Here is a 22713-nt window from a genome sequence, read left to right on the forward strand (position 1 = left end):
GGAGGACCAGAGAGGACTGGCCAATGAACGCAGTCCTTGTAAACATTCGAAGCATATTTGGATGATACAATTTTCATGTGGACTTTGGAGCATGGGTAGGAAATCTACAACTGGTGTTGGTCCACTTACCAGGTATTGAGAAGGAGCCTTTTTAATGGGCTCTGGAACCAAAATTGGGAGGGGAAGGTAGTCACAAAGCCCTAATACCAGCCAAAACAAGGGGCTGGACTTTGTTTTCCCCATTTGAAAAGAGCCGTGCTGGGAACCTGGAGATGGGATAAGCTTCAGGCCCTCACTGTACAAAGCCAACATGACACGCATGGACACGGCCTCTGTTCTTTGCCTCTTTATATTTCTTCTGTCTGAACTTTAGGGGAGTGTGGCTCCCACCTTGTGAGCCAGGAGCCAGAGCTCGGGCTGAGATTTGTTGGAAGCCTGACAGTCAGGATCAAGGCCCAAGGAGCCTGACCCCGCTCAGTAGTAGCAGAGTCCATGGGTCTCCAATGGGTCCATACCCATCACCCGTGCACCCATCAGCCATGTCAGAGTAAGAGAACTTTGTGAGGTAAACGTTACGTAGAAATAACATAAGATCTAAGCGCATTTTTTCCAGGGGCAGAGGTGGTCTAGGGAACAGTATGTCCCCAGATTCAGAGCGGGAAGGATATATTGCAACTTCTCGTATAATATCTTCACAATAAATATACTCTGTGTTGTTATTCAGTCATGTCCGACTTTTGGTGAGCCCGTTTAGGGTTTTCTTGGCAATATGCTGGAGTGGTTTGCCATTTGTTTTCTTCTCCGAATCATTTTACAGATGAGGAAACTGAGGCAAACAGGGTTAAGTGATTTGCCCAGGGTCACCCAGCTGGTAAGTATCTGAGACTGAATCTTCCTGAGTCCAGGCCAGGCGCTCTATCCCCTGCATCACCTACTTGCTCAAATATCCCTTCATAAAAGGTATGTTAACTGGCCACATGGAACAAGGTGGAATCTAATCGCTGATAACTGACTGGGAGAAGAAGCTCAGAACTGCTGTTGGAGGAGATAGCGGTAGAGAATCCCTCCATGCTGAGGAGTGCCCTTAGAACCATGAGGGGTAACTCAGTCAGCTTCGCTTTCCGAGAGCAAGCCCAGCCTTGCCATGCTACAGCAGGCCTTTCTATCACCGTGTCACTCAGTGAGCCAAGTTGGGTGGCGATGTTTAACTTTCTATGGATTTCATAATCTAAAATCATTTAAATATACATCTATATACATCTATGTTACCTATATCTATTTTAACCAGTAACCCAGATCATCGTTTTCCCCAAATTTTCTGATTAACAAGAATTTCTTTTCTTTCCCTTCCATTCAACTCTCTGGCCCTCTCCCACTGAACAAATAAAACATAAGTCAAATAAAATAAATTCCCAAAGTGATCAGTCCAAAAATGTTTCTCTCATTTAGCATTTAAGTCTTTCTATTGGCTAACAAAAAGCAGGCAATACGCTAAGTCTTCTGGAACAATGTTCACCTGTGTAATCTTTAAGACTAGTCATTCGGAAAGGCAGTGCTGGAAAAACAGATTGTGGATCTGGATTTATGAGGAGCAGGATTTAAAGGTGCCCGGTACTTATTAGCTGTGTGGCCATGGGCAGAGTATTCAACTTGTCTAAACATTAGGTCGCTCTGATATAATTGACGGATGGCTTATGATCTCCTTAAGCAAATTTCCCAGTTGAAGACATCACAGGTGCTTGTCACACCTCCAGGTAAAGCGGTGTATGGTAGGGACGGTGGGAAGGAACAATGAATTTAGTCAGTAGCAGATGGGGCTTAAATCTGACCCACAGAGATGACCAGCAGGATGATTTCAGAAAAATCTAGAGAGACTTGGATGAAGTGATGCTCGGTGAAAGCAGCAGAACCAGGAGATCACTGTATTTGGCACAACAATATTATAGGATGATTAATTCTGACCCATGACTCTTTCCAGTAACAAGGTGACTGATGCCAGTAGCAATGATCTTCTGACAAGAGAGCCAGCTAAAGGACTGTAGGAACTGAATGTGGATCACAACAAGACATTTTCACTCTTTTTGTTGTTTGCTCGCATTTTGTTTTCCTTCTCATTCACTTTCCTTTTTGATCTGATTTTTCTTGTGCAGCATGATAATTGCATTAATATGTTTATATATATTAGATTTAAATATTGGCTTGCTTGCCATCTAGGGGAGGGGGTGGAGGGAAGGAGAAGAAAATCTGAATTACAAGGCTGAGGGTCAATGTTGAAGAATTGTCCACGCATCTGTTTTGAAAAATAGAAAGCTTTATAAAGGGGAAAAAATCCTGACTTACAGACATTTACTGGCTTGGAAATTATTTAGCCTGCTGTCTTCGGTTTATTTACCTTTAAAACGGGCATTTAGGAGGATCAAAGAACGTAAGGTAGGCAAAGATCGACATGAAGTGCGTCCTAAAAGTCTTAGTGCTGTTGTAAGCTTTAATCAAAACTCAAATGAACAAGCTGATATTGACTTCGTATTTTTAACTGCAAAGAACTTCACCAATTTTAATGCAACTAATCCTCACAGAATTCCTTCAAATGTTAGGCCCAACCTACTTCCCCAGTGTTCTTACCTACTGAACAAGCCTCGCTCCCCCGCCCCCGCGCCCGCCCCGCTTTTGTGTCGGGCGTCCATCCCCGGCTAGGACCGCGTTCTGCCTCCCTCCGTCTCCCTCTCCTGTGCCCCCCCTCTCCTCCCTTGCAAACGCATCATCCAGTGCCCCTCTCACAAAATCTCTCTCTGTTGTACGGACCTCCCCATGCTCTTGCCTCCACAACCAGGCCAGAAGCTCCTCAAGAGCAGGAGTTGAGTTCGGTTTTGACCCTATATCCGCAGTATCTGGCAAATAACACTCTGAGTCTATTAGAAATAGGTTCAATCAAATGAATGAAAACTTAAATTCATTAGAAAATAAAACAAAAATGATTGTTGATGGACTGATTTAGGCAGGTACTACTGGAGTTGTTATTCCCATTTCACAGATAATGAAACTGAGGCTCCGCCATTTATCAGCTCCGAGACTCTGAGCTTCAGCCCCCTCATCGGTAACATTATGTGTGCGGCTTCTGAGGTCCCTCCTATCCGGCTCTAGTCTAGGACATTAGGATACTGAGCTCAGGGTCACAGAGGCAGGAAGAAACCCCTTTCCGGCTGATTCCTGGCGGGGCCACCCCCCGCACTGCCCTGCTCCTCTCGGTGGACAAGAGGCGGTCTCTGTCACCGCCGTGGTCAAGGTAAGGCCCCCCCAGACCTCCAGCCCCTTCCAACCTCCCGACCCCGGGGCCCAGCTTAGACTCGGGTCCGCCGGCCTTCCCTCCTCCCAAACTCAACCACCGCCGCTGCGGGGGAAAGAGGGCCCCGCCCCGGGGGAGCCGCTCCCGCCGGCCCCGCCCGAAGGTAATATACCCCGTCCGGGGCGCTGCTCCTGCTACCATAAATATGCCGAGCTCCGGAGGCGGCGAGGGGGATAAAGCTCCGGCGCTTATTTACGGGCCTCCGGCTCCAGCCCGGGAGCTTTATTTGCTTAATGAATGGCCCGGGCCAGCCATCAGCCCCGGGATTTATTTGTCCTCGGGAAAAGAAGACACTTGGATGTGGAGATGTAAAAATGACAAACACCCGGGCTGGGTCGGGGAGGTATTTCACTGCCGGGATGTGGAGCGGGAGCGGGGCGGGGGAGGCGCCGGCCCGGGGACTGGAGCCGCAGCCTCTGGGGCTGAGGAACGGGAAGGGCTCCGGCTTTGGGGGAAGGGAGCTGAGCGCGGGAGCTGAGAGGGGCTCGGCGCTTCTCCCAGGACCAGGCCCGGTGTCTGGAGTTAAAGGGGATTTTGGTGCATTGTGTTAGGTGCTATTACCGATTATCCTCCCCCGACACGGACGGGAAAGTAAGGTTCACAGGCTACATGAACCCATGGGGGCGGGGTTCTGGCCAAAACACTGGAGCCGTTTGCCGTTTCCTCCGCCCGTTCATTGTTACAGCTTGAGATAAACAGGGCTGAGGGCCACTCCTCGGAGGCTGCGCTGGAGCTCGGGTCCTCCTCCGGGCTCCAGGCCTGGCTCTATCCCTGCACCCGCTGGCAGACTTAGGGGAGTTCGTAATGCTATTCACCTCGGAAGAACATCCGGAAGACAGAGAGGGCCCTGCCTCGTGCCTAACACAGGGCCTGGCCAGTAGTGGGTGCTTTACAAACCTCAGTTACTATTGCCAGTGTGATCTTTCTGTGCTTCAGAGCTCGCATTAATCAGTCTCTGGTCTCTCCCACTGCAGCTCCGCCAGTCCCAGGGGGGCTCCTCTACCACCCAGAAGCGAAAGTCAACATTTGTGGGTGGGCTTTTGGAATATGCTGAAGAGGGTCTGCAACTCCTGGAGACCACCTGTGGCCCGCGCTGGCCCCCAGACCCCGTTCGGAGACGCTGTCAGTCTGCCCTGAATCCCCCATCTCATAACCGCCGGGGTATGTGGGGGACGTGGGAGTCAGGCTGGGCCCGCTTCCGCTCCTGGCGCGCCCGCAGGACGAAGGAACTCCGGACAGGAGCCCAAGGCTCCGCCCCGAGATGCGGCTGCGGGGATCCCCAACAGCAGCTTCCTTCTCCTGCTCCTCTCCCCAGTTACCCCAGCGCCCGCCGTGAAGCGGTGACAGCCGAGTCTTTTCCAAAGCTCCAGTCCTACCAAGCGGCTCTACATAAAAAGGGCCGCTCCTCCCCCAGGGTCACCCAGAATGAACCCCTCACCCCTCGCTGCGGCGGCTCCCTGGGGAAACTTCGGGAGTCACCGAGCGCCGCCGTCAGAACAGCATAGCAAGGGGGAAAAGTGTGTGTGTGTGTGTGTGTGTGTGTGTGTGTGTGTGTGTGTGTGTCTGTGTGTCTGTGTGTGTGCGTGTGTGTCTGTGTGTGCGTGTGTGTGCGCATATACACATACACATTTTAAATCAACTCACTTTGATGCATTTTTTCACAAAGTCCTTAATCTCTTAAGGACTGCTCTCAGACACCTTGCCGACATCATCAGGCCTACAGCTAGATGCAGCAGTCATAACTCACATTTATAAGATCCTCATTCTGCCATCAGAAAAGGCACCTAGTCTGACACCCTCTTTGCAGCTCAGGAAACTGAGGCCCACGGAGGTTAAGGGACTGACCACTATCACACACCCAGTAATCACAGTATTCCAGTTAATTAACAAGAAGCCAGTTATCGCTGGCTCCAGGGTCAGTCACTTTCCTCTGTACCAAGCTTTGTTCCATTTTTTCCCATCATGTCCGACTCTTCATGACCCCATTTGGGATTTTCTTGGCAAAGATACTAAAGTGTTTTGTCATTTCCTTCTCTAACTCATTTTACAAATGAGGAAACTGAGGTAAAATGGGTCCCGCAGCTAGGCAGTGTCTGAGGCTGGATTTGAACTCCTGACTCTAGGCTAGCTGCCCTCATTGCATAGAAATGAGAAAACTCAGCCCCAGGAGAGTGAAAGGAGAGAACCGGATGGTGCCACGTCCCGGCGGCCGTCGACAGGTGAATTCTGCTTCGTGTTTTTGGCTGCTCCTCTCCCCACAGACCTGCCAGGGGCCAGGTATCATCCTTCGTACTTGCAAAGGGGGTGCTGAGCTGGGAGAGAACATCCCTGAGTTGGTAGTGTGGTCAGGACTTAGCGACTCCCCGTGGGCCTGGGCCGGCTCTGCCCGTCTCAGGACCGCCGTTCCCGAGTGGGGATCTCAGACTCTACTCTGGCTTTGGGTTCTCCCGCTGTGTTTGAACAAGCCTATTAGGAAGTGTGCTCGGGGATGGTGGGGACTAAAACATCGGCAAGGGAGCGCCTGGGGGCCTGGTGGATAGTGCTGGACTCAGCATCTACGATCTCAGCTTTATCCCATCTGGGCCAGATGAGCCTGCGCAAGACTCTCTGTCCCAGTAAGATGGGGGTAACACATCTTCCAGAGCCATTTCTGGGAGGATCAAGTGATGTGTGTAAGGGCTCTGCAGACGGAAAGCACCAGATGAATGCTAGCCACTGCTTGTGAGTGTGCACTCACACATGGACGTGCATGCTTCTGTTTTCTCCGACAGCACAACCCCTGCCCTGAGGGACCCTCTGCCACCTTCCCGTACATTCTCTGCCCTTTACTTCAGCCTGAAAGAGAGTCTGGGACCACCTACTTTGGGCATCCCCACCTGGGCGAGCTGCTCCGTACGGCCAATGTGAAGTGCCATCGCTTCCACAGATAATATCCAGCTGAATCACTTCCTTGGAGCTATTTTTCTCCACTCAGAGGGTTATCACTTCTCTAGCTGGAGTGTGCCCAGCGCTCCCCCCAGCCATGGCCAGCCAGATTCAGCGATGGGTACCTGATCGTCACAAAACAAAGAAACACCATTGGCTGAAAGATGGGCACATCTAGCCTCCTAGATTCTCCAATATTAGAGGTGGAAAGGATATTGAAGGTCACTCAGTCTAAGTCCTTTTTATAGAGGAGAAAGTCAAGGCCAGGAGAAATAAAAGTGACTTATGTGGCCTTGGGCACCTAGTCTGTGGCTGAGCCAGGATTAGAACTCAGGTTTCCTGATTCCCCATCCAGCATTCATTCCACTGCACCATCCTTATGCCCCTATACGGCAACTCCTAATGAGAGCTCCTTATTCTCTGGGAGTTTCACATTTCCACAAACAGACTATCAGAGCTGAGAGAGACCTTAAGGGGATCATCAGATTTTATCCATAAGGAAATTAATGGCTGGAGAGGGTGAGTCCCTTAACCAGTGTCACCCAGCGTGTTAGCCACAGATGTGGGCCCAGAATCCTGGCTTTCTGATTCCTACCTAGCCCCTAGATCCTTCCATCAGCGCCCAAGTCCTCACCCATCTGAGACAAGCGGGAAGGGTCTGGGGAGATTATTTCTAATCCTTTCCATTTGAGGATTTGTTCTCCTTGATCTCCCCATGCTCCCGAAACAGTCAGGTCTAGAGCGTGCTCAGGGGCTTCGATCCAGAGATAGTGGGAGTGAAGGGAGAGCAAGCTTTTAGGTTAACATGCCCTGTGTCGGCTCCCGGACAGATTTATCTCTCAGATGTGCCCGGCATCCCAAGTTGGTAACCTGGGGATGGAGTCCCTGGCTGCATCGCCAATTAGCTGCACATCCAGATCACAGGCCCGCAGCCTATGAAGCATGGAAGGCTGATAGAGACAGACGCCCATCCCCAGCTCACCCCCTGCCCCCCAGGTCCTGCCATCGACACACTGTGGTAAACGGCAGGAGAGGCTCAAGACAAGGAGGAGATTCCATTTTTGAGGAGTTTACAATTTAATGCCAAAGAGAGAACTAACAGTTTCAGATACATATGGATGTGAATAATGAGAATAAAACAGAAAACATACAATTAGTTATCACCAGTCATACTTTTAATGTCAACCCATATGAATCTGTGTATGCTGGTCTGTTTCCCCATTCAAAATTGATGAAATGGGGGAAAGCCTAAACTTACAAAACTGAAAAATTAACAGTTATTATTCAAAAGCAGTGATAGGGTTCTTCTAGCACTGCTGTGTATGTGTGTACGTGTGTTGGTGCACACATGCACATGTGTGGTGGTCTGCTTTGGCATAGTCTAATAAAGTGTATGGACCCCTTCTTGGAATAATGTTTTTAAAAAGCACAAAATAAAATACACATGATTTTAAAGGAATCCAATTATACTAAAGCATAGTTACTAAAATAATTTGTTTTAAAAAGATAATAAACCCGAAGTTAAGAACTCCTGCTCTAAATAATCAGTTCTACTAGTGTACTGGAAATAGGATATGATGTTTTTAAGAGATTTATGCACAGATTTTCAGCATTAAGTATATATTAAGTATGTGTATGTAAGTATTCTGTAAAGTAAGACACTCATGTATGAATAGTGAACAATTCACTGACAACTGAAGCTAGGTGGAATACATCTAAAAAGGCCTCCTGTGTGATGCAGGTTTAAGAGATTAGGAATTAGAAGACCTCTGTTCAAATCTTAGCTTGCTTCTTAAGTATTAAACAAGCAGCTTGATCACTGGATGACTTTTCCTAATACATCCAGGAAGCCTCAGACCACCCTTTCAAAGCCTACACAGCCATCCAAAATGAATTGTTTATGATCCCATTTGGGGTTTGTTGGCAAAGATACTGGAGTGATTTGCCATTTCCTTTTCTAGCTCCTTTTATCGATGAGAAACTGAGGAAAGGGGATTGTCCATGGTCCCATAGCTACTAAGTGTCTGAGGTCACATTTGAGGCCCTTCTGCTCCAGGGTCAGTGCTCTATGTACTATACAATCTAACTGCTCCTCCAAAAGAGAACCAAGGCATCTTGGTTAACTTGGGCATCTTGACATCTTCCCTATGGCTGGTTCTTTCTTCATACCAGGACACTTCTATGAACCTGAATCTCTAGAAACCAAGCTCTTCATTAAGGAATCAATATACTCATTTTGGGGGACCCATTCATGTCCTGAACTGCATCCTTGATTACTGAATGAGAAAAAACTCATCTCAACCTTCCATGTTTCAGAGTCCATCCAGCCATCTACCAGGACAATATGGCCAAATTAGCACTAATATTTAGTATTTTATACTACTCCTCTTTCCCTATACTTCTGTTTTCTTTGTTTGGGAAAATTAATCTAATAGAGATAACCATTACAATCCCAGTGACTTGTCTAGTAAAACCTGGAATCCATGAACTTAGTTTTCTTTTTTTTATTATTAAAGCTTTTTATTTACAAAACTTATGCATGGGTAATTTTTCAATATTGACCCTTGTAAAGCCTTTTGTTCCAAATTTTTCTCTCCTTCTTCCCACCCCCTCCTCTAGCTGGCAGGTAATCCAATACGCAATAAATATGTTAAAGTATAAATTAAATACAATATATGTATACATATTTATACAGTTATCTTGCTACACAAAAAAAATCAGATCAAGAAGGAAGAGAAAAAAACTGGGAAAGAAAACAAAATGCAAGCAAACAACGAAAGAATGAAAATGCTATGTTGTGATCCACACTCTGTTCCCACAGTTCTCTGTCTGGGTGTAGATGGCTGTCTTCATCACTGCACAATTGGAACTGATTTGGTTCATCTCATTGTTGAAGAGAGCCATGTCCATCAGAATTGATCATCATATAGTCTTGTTGCCGTGTATAGTGTGCTGCTCATTTCACTTAGCCGCAGTTCATGTAAGTCTCTCCAAGCCTCTCTGGTATTCATCCTGCTGGTCATTTTTTACAGAGCAATAATATTCCATAACCTTCATATACCACAATTTATTCAGCCATTCCCCCCAACTGATGGACATCCACTCAGTTTCCAGTTTCTGGCCACTACAAAAAGGGCTGCCACAAACATTCTTGCACATACAGGTCCCTTTTCCCTCCTTTAAGATCTCTTTGGGATATAAGCCCAGTAGTAACACTGCTGGATCAAGGGGAATGCACAGTTTGATAACTTTGTGAGCATAGGTCCAAACTGCTCTCCAGAATGGTTGGCTCTGTTCACAGCTCCACCAACAATGTATCAGTGTCCCAGTTTTCCCACAGCCCCTCCAACATTTGTTGTTATCTTTTCCTGTCATCTTAGCCAATCTGACAGGTGTGTAGTGGTATCTAAGAGATGTCTTAATTTGCATTTCTCTGATGAACAGTGATTTGGAAAACTTTTTCATGGGACTACAAATAGTTTCAATTTCTTCATCTAAAAATTGTCTGTTCATATCCTTTGACCAAAAATGTATTAATTGCAGAATGGCTTGAATTATTATAAATTTGAGTTAATTCTCTAAATGTTTTAGAAATGAGGCCTTTATCAGAACCTTTGAATGCATAAATGTTTTCCCAGTTTATTGCTTCCCGTCTAATCGTGTCTGCATTATTTTTGTTTGTATAAAACCTTTTTAACTTAATATAATCAAAATTATCTATTTTGTGATTGATAATGATCTCTAGTTCTTCTTTGGTTACAAATTCTTTCTTGCTCCACAGGTCTGAGAGGTAAACTATCCTATGCTCTTCTAATTTATTTATAATCTCATTCTTTATGCCTAGTTCATGATCCCATTTTGACCTTATCTTGGTATATGGTGTTAGGTGAGGGTCAATATCTAGTTTCTGTCATACTAGTTTCCAATTTTCCCTTGTTTCTTTGTCAAATAGTGAATTATTATTCCCAAAACCTGGGGTCTTTGGGTTTGTCAAACATTAGATTGCTATAGTTATTGACTGTTTTGTCCTGTGAGCCTAATCTATTCCACTGATCAACTAGTCTATTTCTTAGCCAATACCAAATGGTTTTGGTGACTGCTGCTTTATAATATAGTTCTAGATCAGGTACAGCTAGACCACCTTCATTTAATTTTTTTTCATGAACTTAGTTTTCAAAAAATATTTTGATAACTCTATTTCGTTGTAATGGGTTTCTTCTATAATCCTTTGGTTTTATTTTATGCATTTAAAAACATGATCCTGATTAGGTTCCATAGGGATCCATGACACAAAAAAGGTTAAGAACTTCTGACCTAGAAAATAACTACTTCATTTGGCCACCATCCCCCTACAGGTTTTGTTTACTAATAGAATGTAAGCTTCTTGAGGGCAGATACTAAATATGTCTATCCAATGACTGACATGATCTTAATAAACGATTGCTAATTGACTGATGGATTAATTCACCTCTCTGGATCTCAGTTTCTTCATCTGTAAAATTAGATGGTTAGACTACCTTCTGAAATCCCCTCCAGCTTATAAGTCTAGGATCCTATAATCACCATGATTATGAAGAAATAGGTTGTAAATACAACTTTGAAGAAGCATGGGGATCATAGGCCTCTGGCTGTGGACTGGCAAACAAAAATTGGGCCCTTAGTAAGTCATGAGTTCCCTGGCAAGGAGGATAGGCCAGGAAAATGGAAGAGGCTATCTGGAGCTGGGGATGGGGCTAGGTTAGCCTATTCTGAAGAAGCGGAATGAAAGAATGCTAGCGAAATGGGTATTATTCTCTTGTTGTCCTAGTACTGGATGTCCTGCTGAAGTTCCTTCCACTTATTTTTAAATCCCAACCTTATACTTTGGAAATCCATCTTGGTACCACAAGTACTAGAAATGTAATTACTTAATGGCTTTCCCCACTTCTCCAAGCCCTCCATCCAGAACCTTTGAAGGACCCCATGTTCTCTATAGTTAGATATCACTCTTACAACATACTAGTCAAGTTCCACAAGGTTCTGCCCTAGTGAAAAGTATTTATCTTCAAATATAATTTTTTTCTTCAAAATGTAATTATCCTTTCATGCTCCTATTACTAAGCCTTTTGTTATTAAAGACTATTGTAAAATGATGGTCTTTGAACTGTCAGACACCAAAGTACCCAGGAAGATTTTGATGGACTAAGTAGTAAAATAATATACCATTTATTTTTATCAAACAATTGCATTATAGTTATAAATTCAATGCCCTGATCTTTTGTAAAAAATATTCTTAATAAAGTATTTTTCTCAAAAGACCAGAGGCTGGTTTATATTCAAGGAAAGTCAGATCTTCTTGCTTCACATGCATTATTATTACTAATTATCCACCATCATTCTATATATTTACTAAAGATCTGGGACTCAGGAGTGCAAAATATATCTGAGTCTTAAGAGTATGAAAGTCTAATAGGAATGATGACATCTCCACAATAAACTGCAGATCACTTCTCTTGATAAGTCTCCTCCTTTGATTTCTGAGATATAGTTTTCTCACCATCTGTCCCAATACTTCTTCTCAAGTCTCCTTTGTCAATTCAAAATTCTTCTCTCCCTGTTAACTTTGTGTCTCCTTAGAATATACTTAAGCCTTCTCTATTTCCTTCTCTCTTGCAGATCTCAATTATTCCCATGGATTCAGTTATTTATCTCTCTAAAGATGACTCCTAAATCTGTATCCAGTCCTTAATTTCTTCAGTCCAGGTCCTCCTCTCCAAAAGCCTGCTGGACATCTCTACCCACTGTTATTCCAGATACAAAGTCCAAATATTCAAACTCCAAATAAAGTCCAAAGAGGCAATCGTTCTCTTTCCTCCAAATCTCCTCATCTCCAGCTCCCCATTTCTGTTATGTACCACCATCCTCCCGGCTTGAAACTTTAGTTTCTCCTTCACACCCAATTAGTGATCAAGTCCCAGGTGGCCTACTTTGACAATATCTCCCTCTTCTCTACTCATGTAACCAGTGCTTTTTTTTGGTTTTCATTACCTCTACTGAATTACCTTAACTATTGTACTAGTCTCCTTCCTCCAGCCTTTCTGCTATCTAACCCATCCTTCATATTACTGCTGAAATAATCTTTTTAATTGATATGATATTCTCATGTTCAAAAAACGTCGTCGGCTGCCTGCTGCCTAGAGAAGAAAATGTAAACTCTTTCTAAAAGGCCTTCTGTATTCTGGCTCCAACTTACCTTTTTAATCTTAAATTAATTCAATCTACTAATTTCAATACATTCTATGTTCCAAACAATCTGGACTATTGGTTGTATTGAATTGTCAGCTATTTCCCCACCTTCTGCTTCCCAACCTCCAGCTGTATTTGAGCAGCCTTTTCCCTATACTTGGGATGAAATGCTAACAATTTTTTTCTTCTTAAAGGTCCAACTCAGGTGGCACCTCTTTCTAATTCATCTGAAAATGGTCTCTCCCTCTTCCAGCAGTTGTCCCAACATTGAATCCATGGCTTATCCTCCATTAGAGATTATAAGCTCTGAGGGCATGGTCTGTGTTGTTTTCCATATTTATATCATCAGGCCTATCACCGCTACCTTGAACAGGCTAAGTCCGTGAGAAAAGCACAGTGTGTTATGAAAACCTCAAAGAAAGCCATGGAGAGATTAGGGGTGAGGAGAGCAGAGATAGATAAGATAGACAATAGGGTCTGTGTGTGTGTAGGAGGGAGTCTATAGGTTGTTAAGAAGAATTATTTGAATAATGGAAGAAAATGTTCACAAATGATGCTTACATAATTCTTTAGGTTTTACAAAGTCCTCATAAAAACTCTGAAGGGAGGTAATGCTAGTATCCTTATTCCCAATTTATAGATGAGGAAATGAAGCTCAGAGAGGTAGAATGACTTTGGACACCCAGTTAATATTGTATTTAAAGACAAAGAGTTAGCAGCAGAGTGTAGATAAGTAAGTTTGTCTTGGAAGATACAAATTCACAGCTTAAGGCAACATCTGAGAAATGAGACAACCTGGAATATCTAATAAAGGAGTTTGATTCAGGAAGTCAGAAAAAAAGGGCTTAATCATAATTTTTATCACTTTTGTTATTGTTAATTTCCCCCAAGGCACTCTGGGAAGACTCTAATCTCTTACCCATATTATGAATGGAATAGGAAAGCAATGGAGGTGAGGATGGAGAGGGAGTGGGATCTATAAGAATTTCATTTCTCTCATCACTAGAATCAAGAGGAAAGGGTGAAATGTGGAGAGGCTGACTTAGATTGGCAGAAGGATAACCTAAGAATGGGTGCTATACAGAAGCAGAATGTCATGCCTCAAGTGGTAGGGGGTCCCATACTATTAAAATTCTTCAAGAAATGACTGGAAGATCACCTGTTGGCATATTATCCAATAAAGATAATTCTTATTGAGGTGCACATTGGATGAGATAGTCCCTGAGGTTCCTCCCAAATCTGAGATTAGTTCTATTAAATGGACAGATAGATAGATATGGAGCTGTTTCATCCCCTCTACCCCACCAAGTTCTGTTCTCTATCTGTAGTTTAGTTATAAATGAACAATACACACACATACATATAATACAATATAATATCATATATTTGTATATATATACACACAAAAAACATATAAGTACTGACCCCTAAAGAACCAAAGAAAATATGTAACAACAACGTCAGAGATTCTTTTTTTTTCCCCTGCTTTTTGCTGAGACAGTTGGGGTTAAGTGACTTGCCCCGGGTCACACAGCTAGGAAGTGTTAAGTGTCTGAGACCAGATTTGAACTGGGGTCCTCCTGACTTCAGGGCTGGTGCTCTATCCACTGCGCCACCTAGCTCCCCAAGAGATTCTTAACATTCAAAAGGTCCATGTATAATTTGGGGAATTTTCCCATTGTTTTGACTCATGGCATCCATCCAGGAAATTGCTTTTGTATATCATTTAGCTATGCTGAGATATAAATAGTTCACAATATTATAGAAGAAAATTTTATTAAAAAGAAGACAAAAATCGAAGCACAGACTCTTGATTGAGGCATTAAACCCAAATACACACACACACACACACACACACACACACACACACACACACACACACACACACACACACACATACACCCCTATATTACCAGAGCTTTCATGCCAAATATAAAGGTTCTCTTGACGTATTGCCTCTCTCCACCCTCAGCCCAACTTCCTTTCCTGGACCATTACATCTTACTAGTTTGAAAGGAGGATAGTATTTTCATATTTTGTCCTTTTTTCCTCTGATTTTCTAATATTGCATATAGTGTTCTGAGATCAATAGCATAGTTATCAGGTCTACCAGGTACTCAAGCAAAGTGAAGATGAATCTCAAGTGTTATTTTTTTCTTATACCATTTCCCCATGTAAGATGAGGTCAGATCTTCCTGTATTCTTTCTCTCACCTACTTGTCAATATTCTCCTCTCTATTGCCTCTCCCCTTTGTCTCTTCTCCAAGCTATAGCAGTTACCAATCACAACTATCTCCATGCATGGAATACATAATTTTTTAAAAAAGTAAAAAGAAGGAGGTAAATTCCTCTAAGGCAGGGATTATCCCACTTCCTAGTAGGCTATAGGACACTGATTAAGCACTTAATAGCCTTCCTTCCTCTTCAGGAAAGACCTTGGCTTCTGGTACATAAGGCCATCTATTTCTCCTTGACTTTTACAATGAACTCATAGTCAGGTAAACCATTCACTTATGCCTGATGGTTGATGCTAGTTAGATAATAAATCAGTGAACTAATGTCCAAGTATACCTGAACTAAAGATGTAGATCTCAGCAAACAGAAGACTTGGGAGGGGGGATGTTAGGGGAAACATAGCAGATTGTTAATAAATGTTTGCTGATTATTGATTAGTAGAACAGATAGAATAGGCTTCTTATGTTTGGTCCCAAAGGACAAAGTCAGAACAAAAGATAGAAGAAACAAAGAAGTAAATCTAGCTTGAGATAAAACCTAAACAAATTTAGGGCTTTCCACATAAATTGCCTCAGAGAGTGGAGGGTTCCCTCTCATGGAGGTGTTTAAGCAAAGTCTATGTAGATAGTCGTCAAATACAAGGGAGAATCTTATTCAGATATAGATTGGATTAGATGGCTTCAAAAATTCCTCCTAAATTTGAAGGATTTTGGATTCTTTACCACAGAATATATGGCTGCCTTCATCACTATGACATTAACTATCCTTAATTCCAGCAAAAGTGAAAAATATATAGGAGTTCACTCTCTAATCAATCAAGGAGTATTTATTAAGTGTTATGTGCCAGGCTCTGTGGTAAGCCCAGATACAAAGATTCTTACTGAAACAGTGTCTCCCCTCAAGAAATTTACATTCTACTGACAAGAAAAAATCTATACAAATAAATACAAATAAAAATATGCAAAGCAAATTAATTACCTGTGGGGTGCTCATTATCATCTTAAAAGTTTCATTTAAGTCTGGTCAAAAGCATCTATTTTGTGCCTACTGTGTGCTGGTCAGCAGGGTTACAAAGAAAGGGGGGGAAAACCTAGTCCCTACTCAGTCTAATGGGAGAGACAACATGCAAACAACTATGTATAAATAAGGTACATAAAGGATAAATGGAATATAGTCAACAGACAGAAAATACTAAGGCAGACTGAGAAAGTTTTCTTTTTTAATTAATTTTTTTACATTTCAAAACATATGCGTAGATAATTTCACCCTTGAAAATACTTGGGTCCCCAATTTTTTTTCTCCATTCCTTTCTCCCTACTCTCTCCCCCAGGTGGCAAGTAATCCAATATGTTAAACATGTGCAATTCTTCTATACGTTTTTCTACAATTATCAGGATGCACAGGAAAAATCAGATCAAAAAGGGAAAAAATGAGAAAGAAAAAAACATGCAAGCAAATAGCAACAGAAAGACTGAAAACGCTGTGTTGTGATCCACACTTAGTCCCAGTACTCTTTCTGGATGCAGATGGCTCTCTCCGTCATAAGACTATTGGCCTAAAACACCTTGCTATTGAAAAGATGATCAGAATTGATCATCGTATAATCTAGTTGTTGCTGTGTATAACGATCTCCTGGTTCTGCTCACTTCACTTAGCATCAGTTCATGTAAGTCTCTCTCCAGACCTTTCTGAAATCCTCCTGCTGAAGCTTTCTTATATTCTGTAACATTCATAAACTTATTCGGCCATTAAGAAAGGCTCCTTGCAGAAGGGAGATTCTCAGCTGAGACTTGAAGTCAGGAAAGCCAAGGGATGGAATGAGGAGGGAGCGAGTCCCAGACATGGAGGACAGACAATAAAACTGTCCAGTCGGGGGATGAAGCATCTGTTCAAAGGAGGATGATGTTGGATTATGGAATATGAGGGGGAGAGTAAGGAGGCTGGAAAGATAGGAAGGGGCCTTTACTTGCCACTTAATTCACTGTCTCCCCTCATCTCTGTAAGCAGCTGGATACAGTGGCCAGTGATCCCTAGTTAGAAACCTGAAGTGAAGTGTAGGATCTTAAGACTTCTCTATATACCCCATGGGATTATCCCATGCCCCCAAACACTGATGCATTCTAACAGATGGGTTTTCCATTTTTAACATACATGACATATAAAATGTGAGCCTTAGAAGCTCTGTAGCAGTTATCTTTGTTTCACTGTCTGAAACCCGATGCTCCTGTAGCATTTCCATAGTAGATGTCAGCCACTGTTCGAATTGCTCCTTTCTTTTTAAGTCTGTTGCCTTAGAAGAATAATGCTGAGTTCCCATATGGCATCCACTTTGGGTATACTTATATCGATTACAGAGCCTGGCCTTGGGCCTAGGTTCATATTTTTGATGACATGGGTATTTTCAGAGTTAGAGAAGCAATCTTAACTCCAATAGTTTTGCCATGGAGATTGAGACTAGATATGTGATTTCATTAGTACAAGGAACTCTAGGGTGAGTAAACTACCTCCATCAAAGCATAGTCTAGGCTCTACATCTTAATAGTCTTAGAGTATTGTCTAGAGAGTGCCAAGAAATTAAGTAGCCTAGATCCCACATCCAGTATGTGTGAGAAGTGGAGTTGGAAACTAGATCTGCCTGATTCTAAAATTGGCTATCTATCATGTCATGTCACCTCTCTTGGTTTTTTTTCAATATAATATAGATATATGAAAATACAGATATATATTAAAGGGAAATATAATTTTCCCTTCTTTTGTCAGTTCTTTTCAATTCTTTAATTCAGAATTCAGATTCTGAGGTGACAGGTTTCACATTCCCTCTCTATCTGTAGGTATTTCTCTAGGAAATTTGGAAAACTATGATACTTCAAAAAAAAAAAGTACCCCAGAGGAGCCTGATATTTTCCATAGATGCCATATCTGCCCAGAGCATTGAAAGCAGTCTGCAGGGTTTTTTCAATGGTGTTCTCCAAAATTTCCGCAATGAAGAGTGTTTTGTGTGAATCTGCATTCATCCCAGTCCTAGAGCCACCAAGAAGTAATTTCTTTAGCTCACAATCACAACGCAATGGTCTAAGGACCATTAATTCTATTCTGTGTCTTTGTACTTGCAAGATGGGCTCTCCAAGCTTTGCTACCACAAATGTAAAAGATACACATTTCAATGGATAGCCCCGGAAGAGTCCCTAAAATGTAACCATAAAACGGAGAGTCTTTTGACAATAGTAACTCTGCTTATGTCTTGCCCTTTTATCTTTCTGAATTATTATCATTCTATGGGCTCAGAATGATAAAGATTTGAAGAGAGATTTTAATTGTTCAGACACATGAGAGAGGATGACTGCCTTTTCTTCAGTGGGATTCTAAGCATTTGCAGAAGTAAAATGTCATGCAATGGGATAGGACGGTATGAGAGCCTTAGGCGGCACAGACTAGCTTTGGAGTCAGGAAGTCTGGAGCCATCTCAGACACTAACAAACTGTGTGGCCCTGAGATGGTCACTTAGCCACTTCCTGCCTCAGTTTCCTCAACTATGAAATGGAGAAAATAATAGGACCTGCTTCACAAAGTTATTGTGAAGACTGAAATAATAAATCTAAAATACTTTGCAAATCTTCAAGCACTATTATCCATATATATATATATATATATATATATATATATATATATATATATATATATATATATATATATATATATATATATATATATATAAAATACTGAAGAAGTGGAGTAGAAGGGGAGAGCATCCATGAGTTTCAACTCTAAAAATGCTATGACTCCCATCAGATCTGTGGGACGAAGGGGAAAACTGATTTCCCTCTTCACTCCACTCTCTGCTTTCCTCCTTAAAGTAGGGAATACTGGGACAGAGCCCTGAGCACACCTTCTTCCCATCCCTCTCCAGGAGCTGCAGAGGTGGTTGACACAGAAATTTCTCTGCCAGCTCTCCCACGATCTAGGAGGCCAAGGAGGAGGAGGTTTAGGAGATGGTAGATAGCTCCCTGAAAGAGCACTTGACCTATCTCCTTCCATTACACTACCTGTAAGAAACTATTTGATCCAGAGCATGTCAAGTCTGCAGATTCAGAGGTGACGTGAGTGACAGAAGCCACAGCTTCAGTGGGAAGAGAAGCAGTCTAGGATGGACAGACTAAGTACCCTTGGAGGGCCAAAAGAGATACTGGGGAGCTTAGGAAGGTTGTATCACACATGCGCCAAAGAGATTCCAAAGAGAACAATGAGTTCCCCTAATGGGCATCCAAATGCTGCACTCTTGCTTTCAAGATAGAGTAACTATGGAGCACTGCAGGCTTAGAAAGGCAGCCGTCAAATCATACCCTGAGGAGCACCTGGGAAAGTGGCCCAAGGCTTATGGAGACACAGTGGGAAGGTGTCAGGTATACTTTGAGGGTTTTTTTTTTTTTTTTTTTTTTTTTTTTTTTCACTTTCTTGACCTGGGAAACTGGGGAAAACACAAGTGAGATGTTGTTATTGTTCAGTCATTTTCAGTCCTTTCTGACTCTTGGTGACCTTATTTAAAAGATACTGGAGTGGTTTACCATTTCCTTCCCCCTCCACATCCATGATAGGGAAACATACAGCCCATAATATTACAAGGGGAAAGGTTATTTTAAAAGGAAATCAGAACAGAGGTATCTGAGTAAGGAACCTTTAGGTGAGAACATACATGTAAATGCTCAGAGTTCAGGCCCCGTAGGAAGGCATCTCCGGTAGAGGTGCCACATCTGACCCCCAGGGCCTGCCTTCACCTCCGCTCCCTCCCAGACAGAGAAACATGATGGGTTGGATCTTGTCCTCTGGAATCTCTTGGTATTTTGAATAAATGCCTAGCTAGTGTGCCTGCCTCGTCCAGCAGTTTCTCAGACACATCCAGCTTCTAGTTCTTTGCTGCCTTCCTCCCCGGCACCATGCGGGTGAAACCTCCAGGCTTCCTCTTCAATCCGCTCCTAATCTTTCTTCTCGGCAGCTTTCCCCTTTCTCTTCTTCAGCAGAAACCAGTCACCAGCCTCACCCATCACCGCGAATGCCTCCGTCAAACACTCTCTTCTGCAGTTACTCAGACGGAAGGAGAAGGGGGAGAGGGAAATCTCCGTATGTTACATTTATAAAGATGTCCTCATGTGTGTGTCCGGAAATCCGTACATTCTTCCACATAATATACGCACAAACGTACACACGTACTGCGGAGTGTTAGTGGGCGTGGCTAGACACATGCATAAGCATCTACACATATCTGCATACATACACAGTGAACATGTGTGATAAGTGCCTCAGTATTTGCATTCATGTGCATACACAAGCCCTGAAGGACAAAATAGAACACCAACTCAGGCAGGAGCCAGGGCAAGTGCATCTGTGTCCAGAGTCAGCATCCTGAGGAGTTCCGCCCGCCTGCCTGGACGTGCACTCTCAGCGGTGATTACCCGGCTCCGCAGGTCTCTCTCCGCCACACACACTGGCAGCAGCTGGCCCGGCACAGAGAAGCCTCCTCGGGCTGCGGTGAGGAGGAAATGAGCTAGGAGCGGGTCACCGGGCCAGGGAGACCAGCTGTCTGCTTGACTGCGGGGGGCGCACGCGCAATCATCCCAGCGGAGAGGCGGCCGCTGGCTGGGAAGATCACAGGGTGCGCCTCGCCGGGCAAGCTCGCCCCGCAGTCCTCCCCGTTCCCGCGGACAGCTAACACGAGGAGGCGGCTGGGGGTCAGGCCACGGAGTCATTCCACTCGGCTGCTACCCGGGCCCACACTCCCGTTCCAAGCTGACTTCCTGTGAGACAGGTAGTTCATTATTTCTCGTCATTGCCAAGTTCAGTGGGGCAGAGCCCGCTGGTATCCTGAGGGCCTGGTGCCGCTCCGTCCCTTACCGGGCCCGAGGGCCTGGTGCCGCTCCGTCCCTTACCGAGGGCCGAGGGCCTGGTGCTGCTCCGTCCCTTACCGAGGGCCGAGGGCCTGGTGCCGCTCCTTCCCTTACCGGGGCCGAGGGCCTCATGCTCCTCCGTCCCTTACCGGGGCCCGAGGGCCTCGTACCGCTCCGTCCCTCACCCAAGGCGAAGGCCTCGTGTCCCTCCGTCCCTTACGGAAGGCAAGGGCAGCGGAGAGGAGGAGGGAGAGCCAAAGTTCCAAAGTGTGACACCCCACACACATGCCCCAGCCCCTAGACCTGTCAATCATAGTAGGAGGAGCCTCTCTTTAAAACTTAGTGAGCTAATGACTCTGTAGCCACTACCTGGAACGGCTCCCCCCTCCCCCCCTCTGCATCCCAGGGAACTTCCGGTGTCAGCATTCCAAGCTGCCGGAGGCAGGCCTCGGATCTGCGTGCTGACCCTCTGGAAGCATCTGATGCAGTGGCCGAGTCCCTGCCAGGGGCTCCAGAACGGAGAAGGCCCTGGCTTGTTGCTAAATCAGTCGGATTTTGTTCTGAGTCTTTCCCTCTTCCACTTGAGTTACTGGCTTCCTGGGCTCTCGGGACCAACTCCCCCCGGCTCAGGAAGCAGGAAGACGTCTCTTTTCTCCGGCGAGGAGATCGGGGCCTGCTTCGGTGCCAGTTCCCGCGAGGAAGGGAGTGGGGGACCTGATGACTGTCCCTTAGGAAACAGCAATAGAGAATGGAGCCCGGACGTGAAACAAGGCCGCCAGGAATCCGCTGGGCAAGGAGACCTTGGGAAAGCGGAGGAATTTCCAACGGGGCCAGCTGCTTTGGCCAGTCGAGGACACCGAGGAGGCCACATGGGAGGGTGAATTCCCTTCTAAGGCCTGGTGGGGCAGCTCAGCTCTCAGGTTACAGGGACAGCGCCAGGGACAAGTCTTCTGGCTCCGGCTTCACTAGCCAATACTAGAAGTTATTTTCAGGTCCTGGCCTGGAGTAGAGTCACAATAAGATAAACCAAGATCTGGGAATGGAGAAGAGGCGAACAGGAACTGAGAAAATGAATCCCAGGATTCCGGTCCTGTCTGGAAGGAGGAGTAATTTGTCTCCAGATCCTTTCGGGCCTAGGGGTCAGGCACAGCACAAGTGCTCCAGGCCAGAATCCTACCCAACTTCCTCCCTGCCTTAAACTTGACCTGCACAGGTCATTCCCCCAAAAGTAAGCTATATATATATACATATATACATATACATATAAGAGCCTTTAAATATCTATATATAATATAAATATTAAGTATTCTCCTGGTGCTTTTCAGCTTCCTGTACTTTCCAATTATTCTGCATAATTGCTCTTCATGCTGACTCTGGTAAGAGAGAAGCATTATTTTTTGCTTTCCCCCTGGGAAGGAAAAGCTGGGGTCATCTGAGGGAAAGAGGACTTATCCAGGCTTGTTGCACAAGTTGGAGGGATCTCAGAAATAATGTTCAGAGGCCCTGGGGCTACAAAGTCAAAAATGAAACAATAACTGCACATCTGCCTGCAATATATGCATGTTTCAGGTCTTTAGGTTGAAGGTGGAGGTATTTAATCTGGAGAAGACTGAAATGATGCAGCAATTGCTAAAATTTTATTAAGCATTTATTAACTCAGGCATTATGCTAGGACTGATTAGAAAGACAATAGTGAAATACACCTTCCTTTAAGAAACTTACATTCCAGCATTCTACTTGGGAGAAGCAATAAACACACACACACATTTGTATAAATAGATGTATACATATACCTATAGTGAATGCAAAATCACATTAGGAGTACAGTAGCAGCTGGGGAATATGGAGAGAGATTGGGGAGAAGTGATATTTGTACATGTCTTTAAAAAGTTGTTTTTTTATACACATACACACAGATACATATATATATATATGTGTGTGTGTGTATGTATGTATATATATATACACACATTCATGTGTGTATGTCTTTCTGTGTGTATATAAACACATATACATATATAGTACATATATCTTAATTAGGCCCAAAGGTCAGAAATATTAGCAGAAAACAGGAAACTTCAGATTTGTTTTTTCAATTAAAAGATA

At 44.0% G+C, this 22713-nt stretch overlaps 1 protein-coding gene and 1 long non-coding RNA gene across 3 annotated transcripts in view; one reads left to right on the top strand and one right to left on the bottom strand.

Annotated features, from left to right (window-relative positions):
• GALNT14 (polypeptide N-acetylgalactosaminyltransferase 14) overlaps positions 1–22713 on the bottom strand; it is a 295893-nt gene that overhangs the window by 170614 nt on the left and 102566 nt on the right. The window contains exon 1 of one of the 2 annotated variants that reach the window (XM_074288127.1): positions 4241–4695. The exons of the other annotated variant lie outside the window; for it this stretch is intronic. Within the exon in view, the coding sequence (XP_074144228.1) occupies positions 4241–4288 (48 nt within the window). The 5' untranslated portion in view covers positions 4289–4695. Of the gene's footprint in view, positions 1–4240; positions 4696–22713 lie in introns of those variants that run through there. 2 annotated transcript variants of the gene reach the window in all.
• On the top strand, positions 3147–8804 carry LOC141555344 (uncharacterized). The gene is made up of 2 exons (XR_012486164.1): positions 3147–3283; positions 6115–8804. It is a non-coding gene; the product is annotated as an uncharacterized LOC141555344 (long non-coding RNA).

The sequence above is a fragment of the Sminthopsis crassicaudata genome, chromosome 2, assembly GCF_048593235.1.
Source record: "Sminthopsis crassicaudata isolate SCR6 chromosome 2, ASM4859323v1, whole genome shotgun sequence".
NCBI lineage: Eukaryota > Metazoa > Chordata > Mammalia > Dasyuromorphia > Dasyuridae > Sminthopsis > Sminthopsis crassicaudata.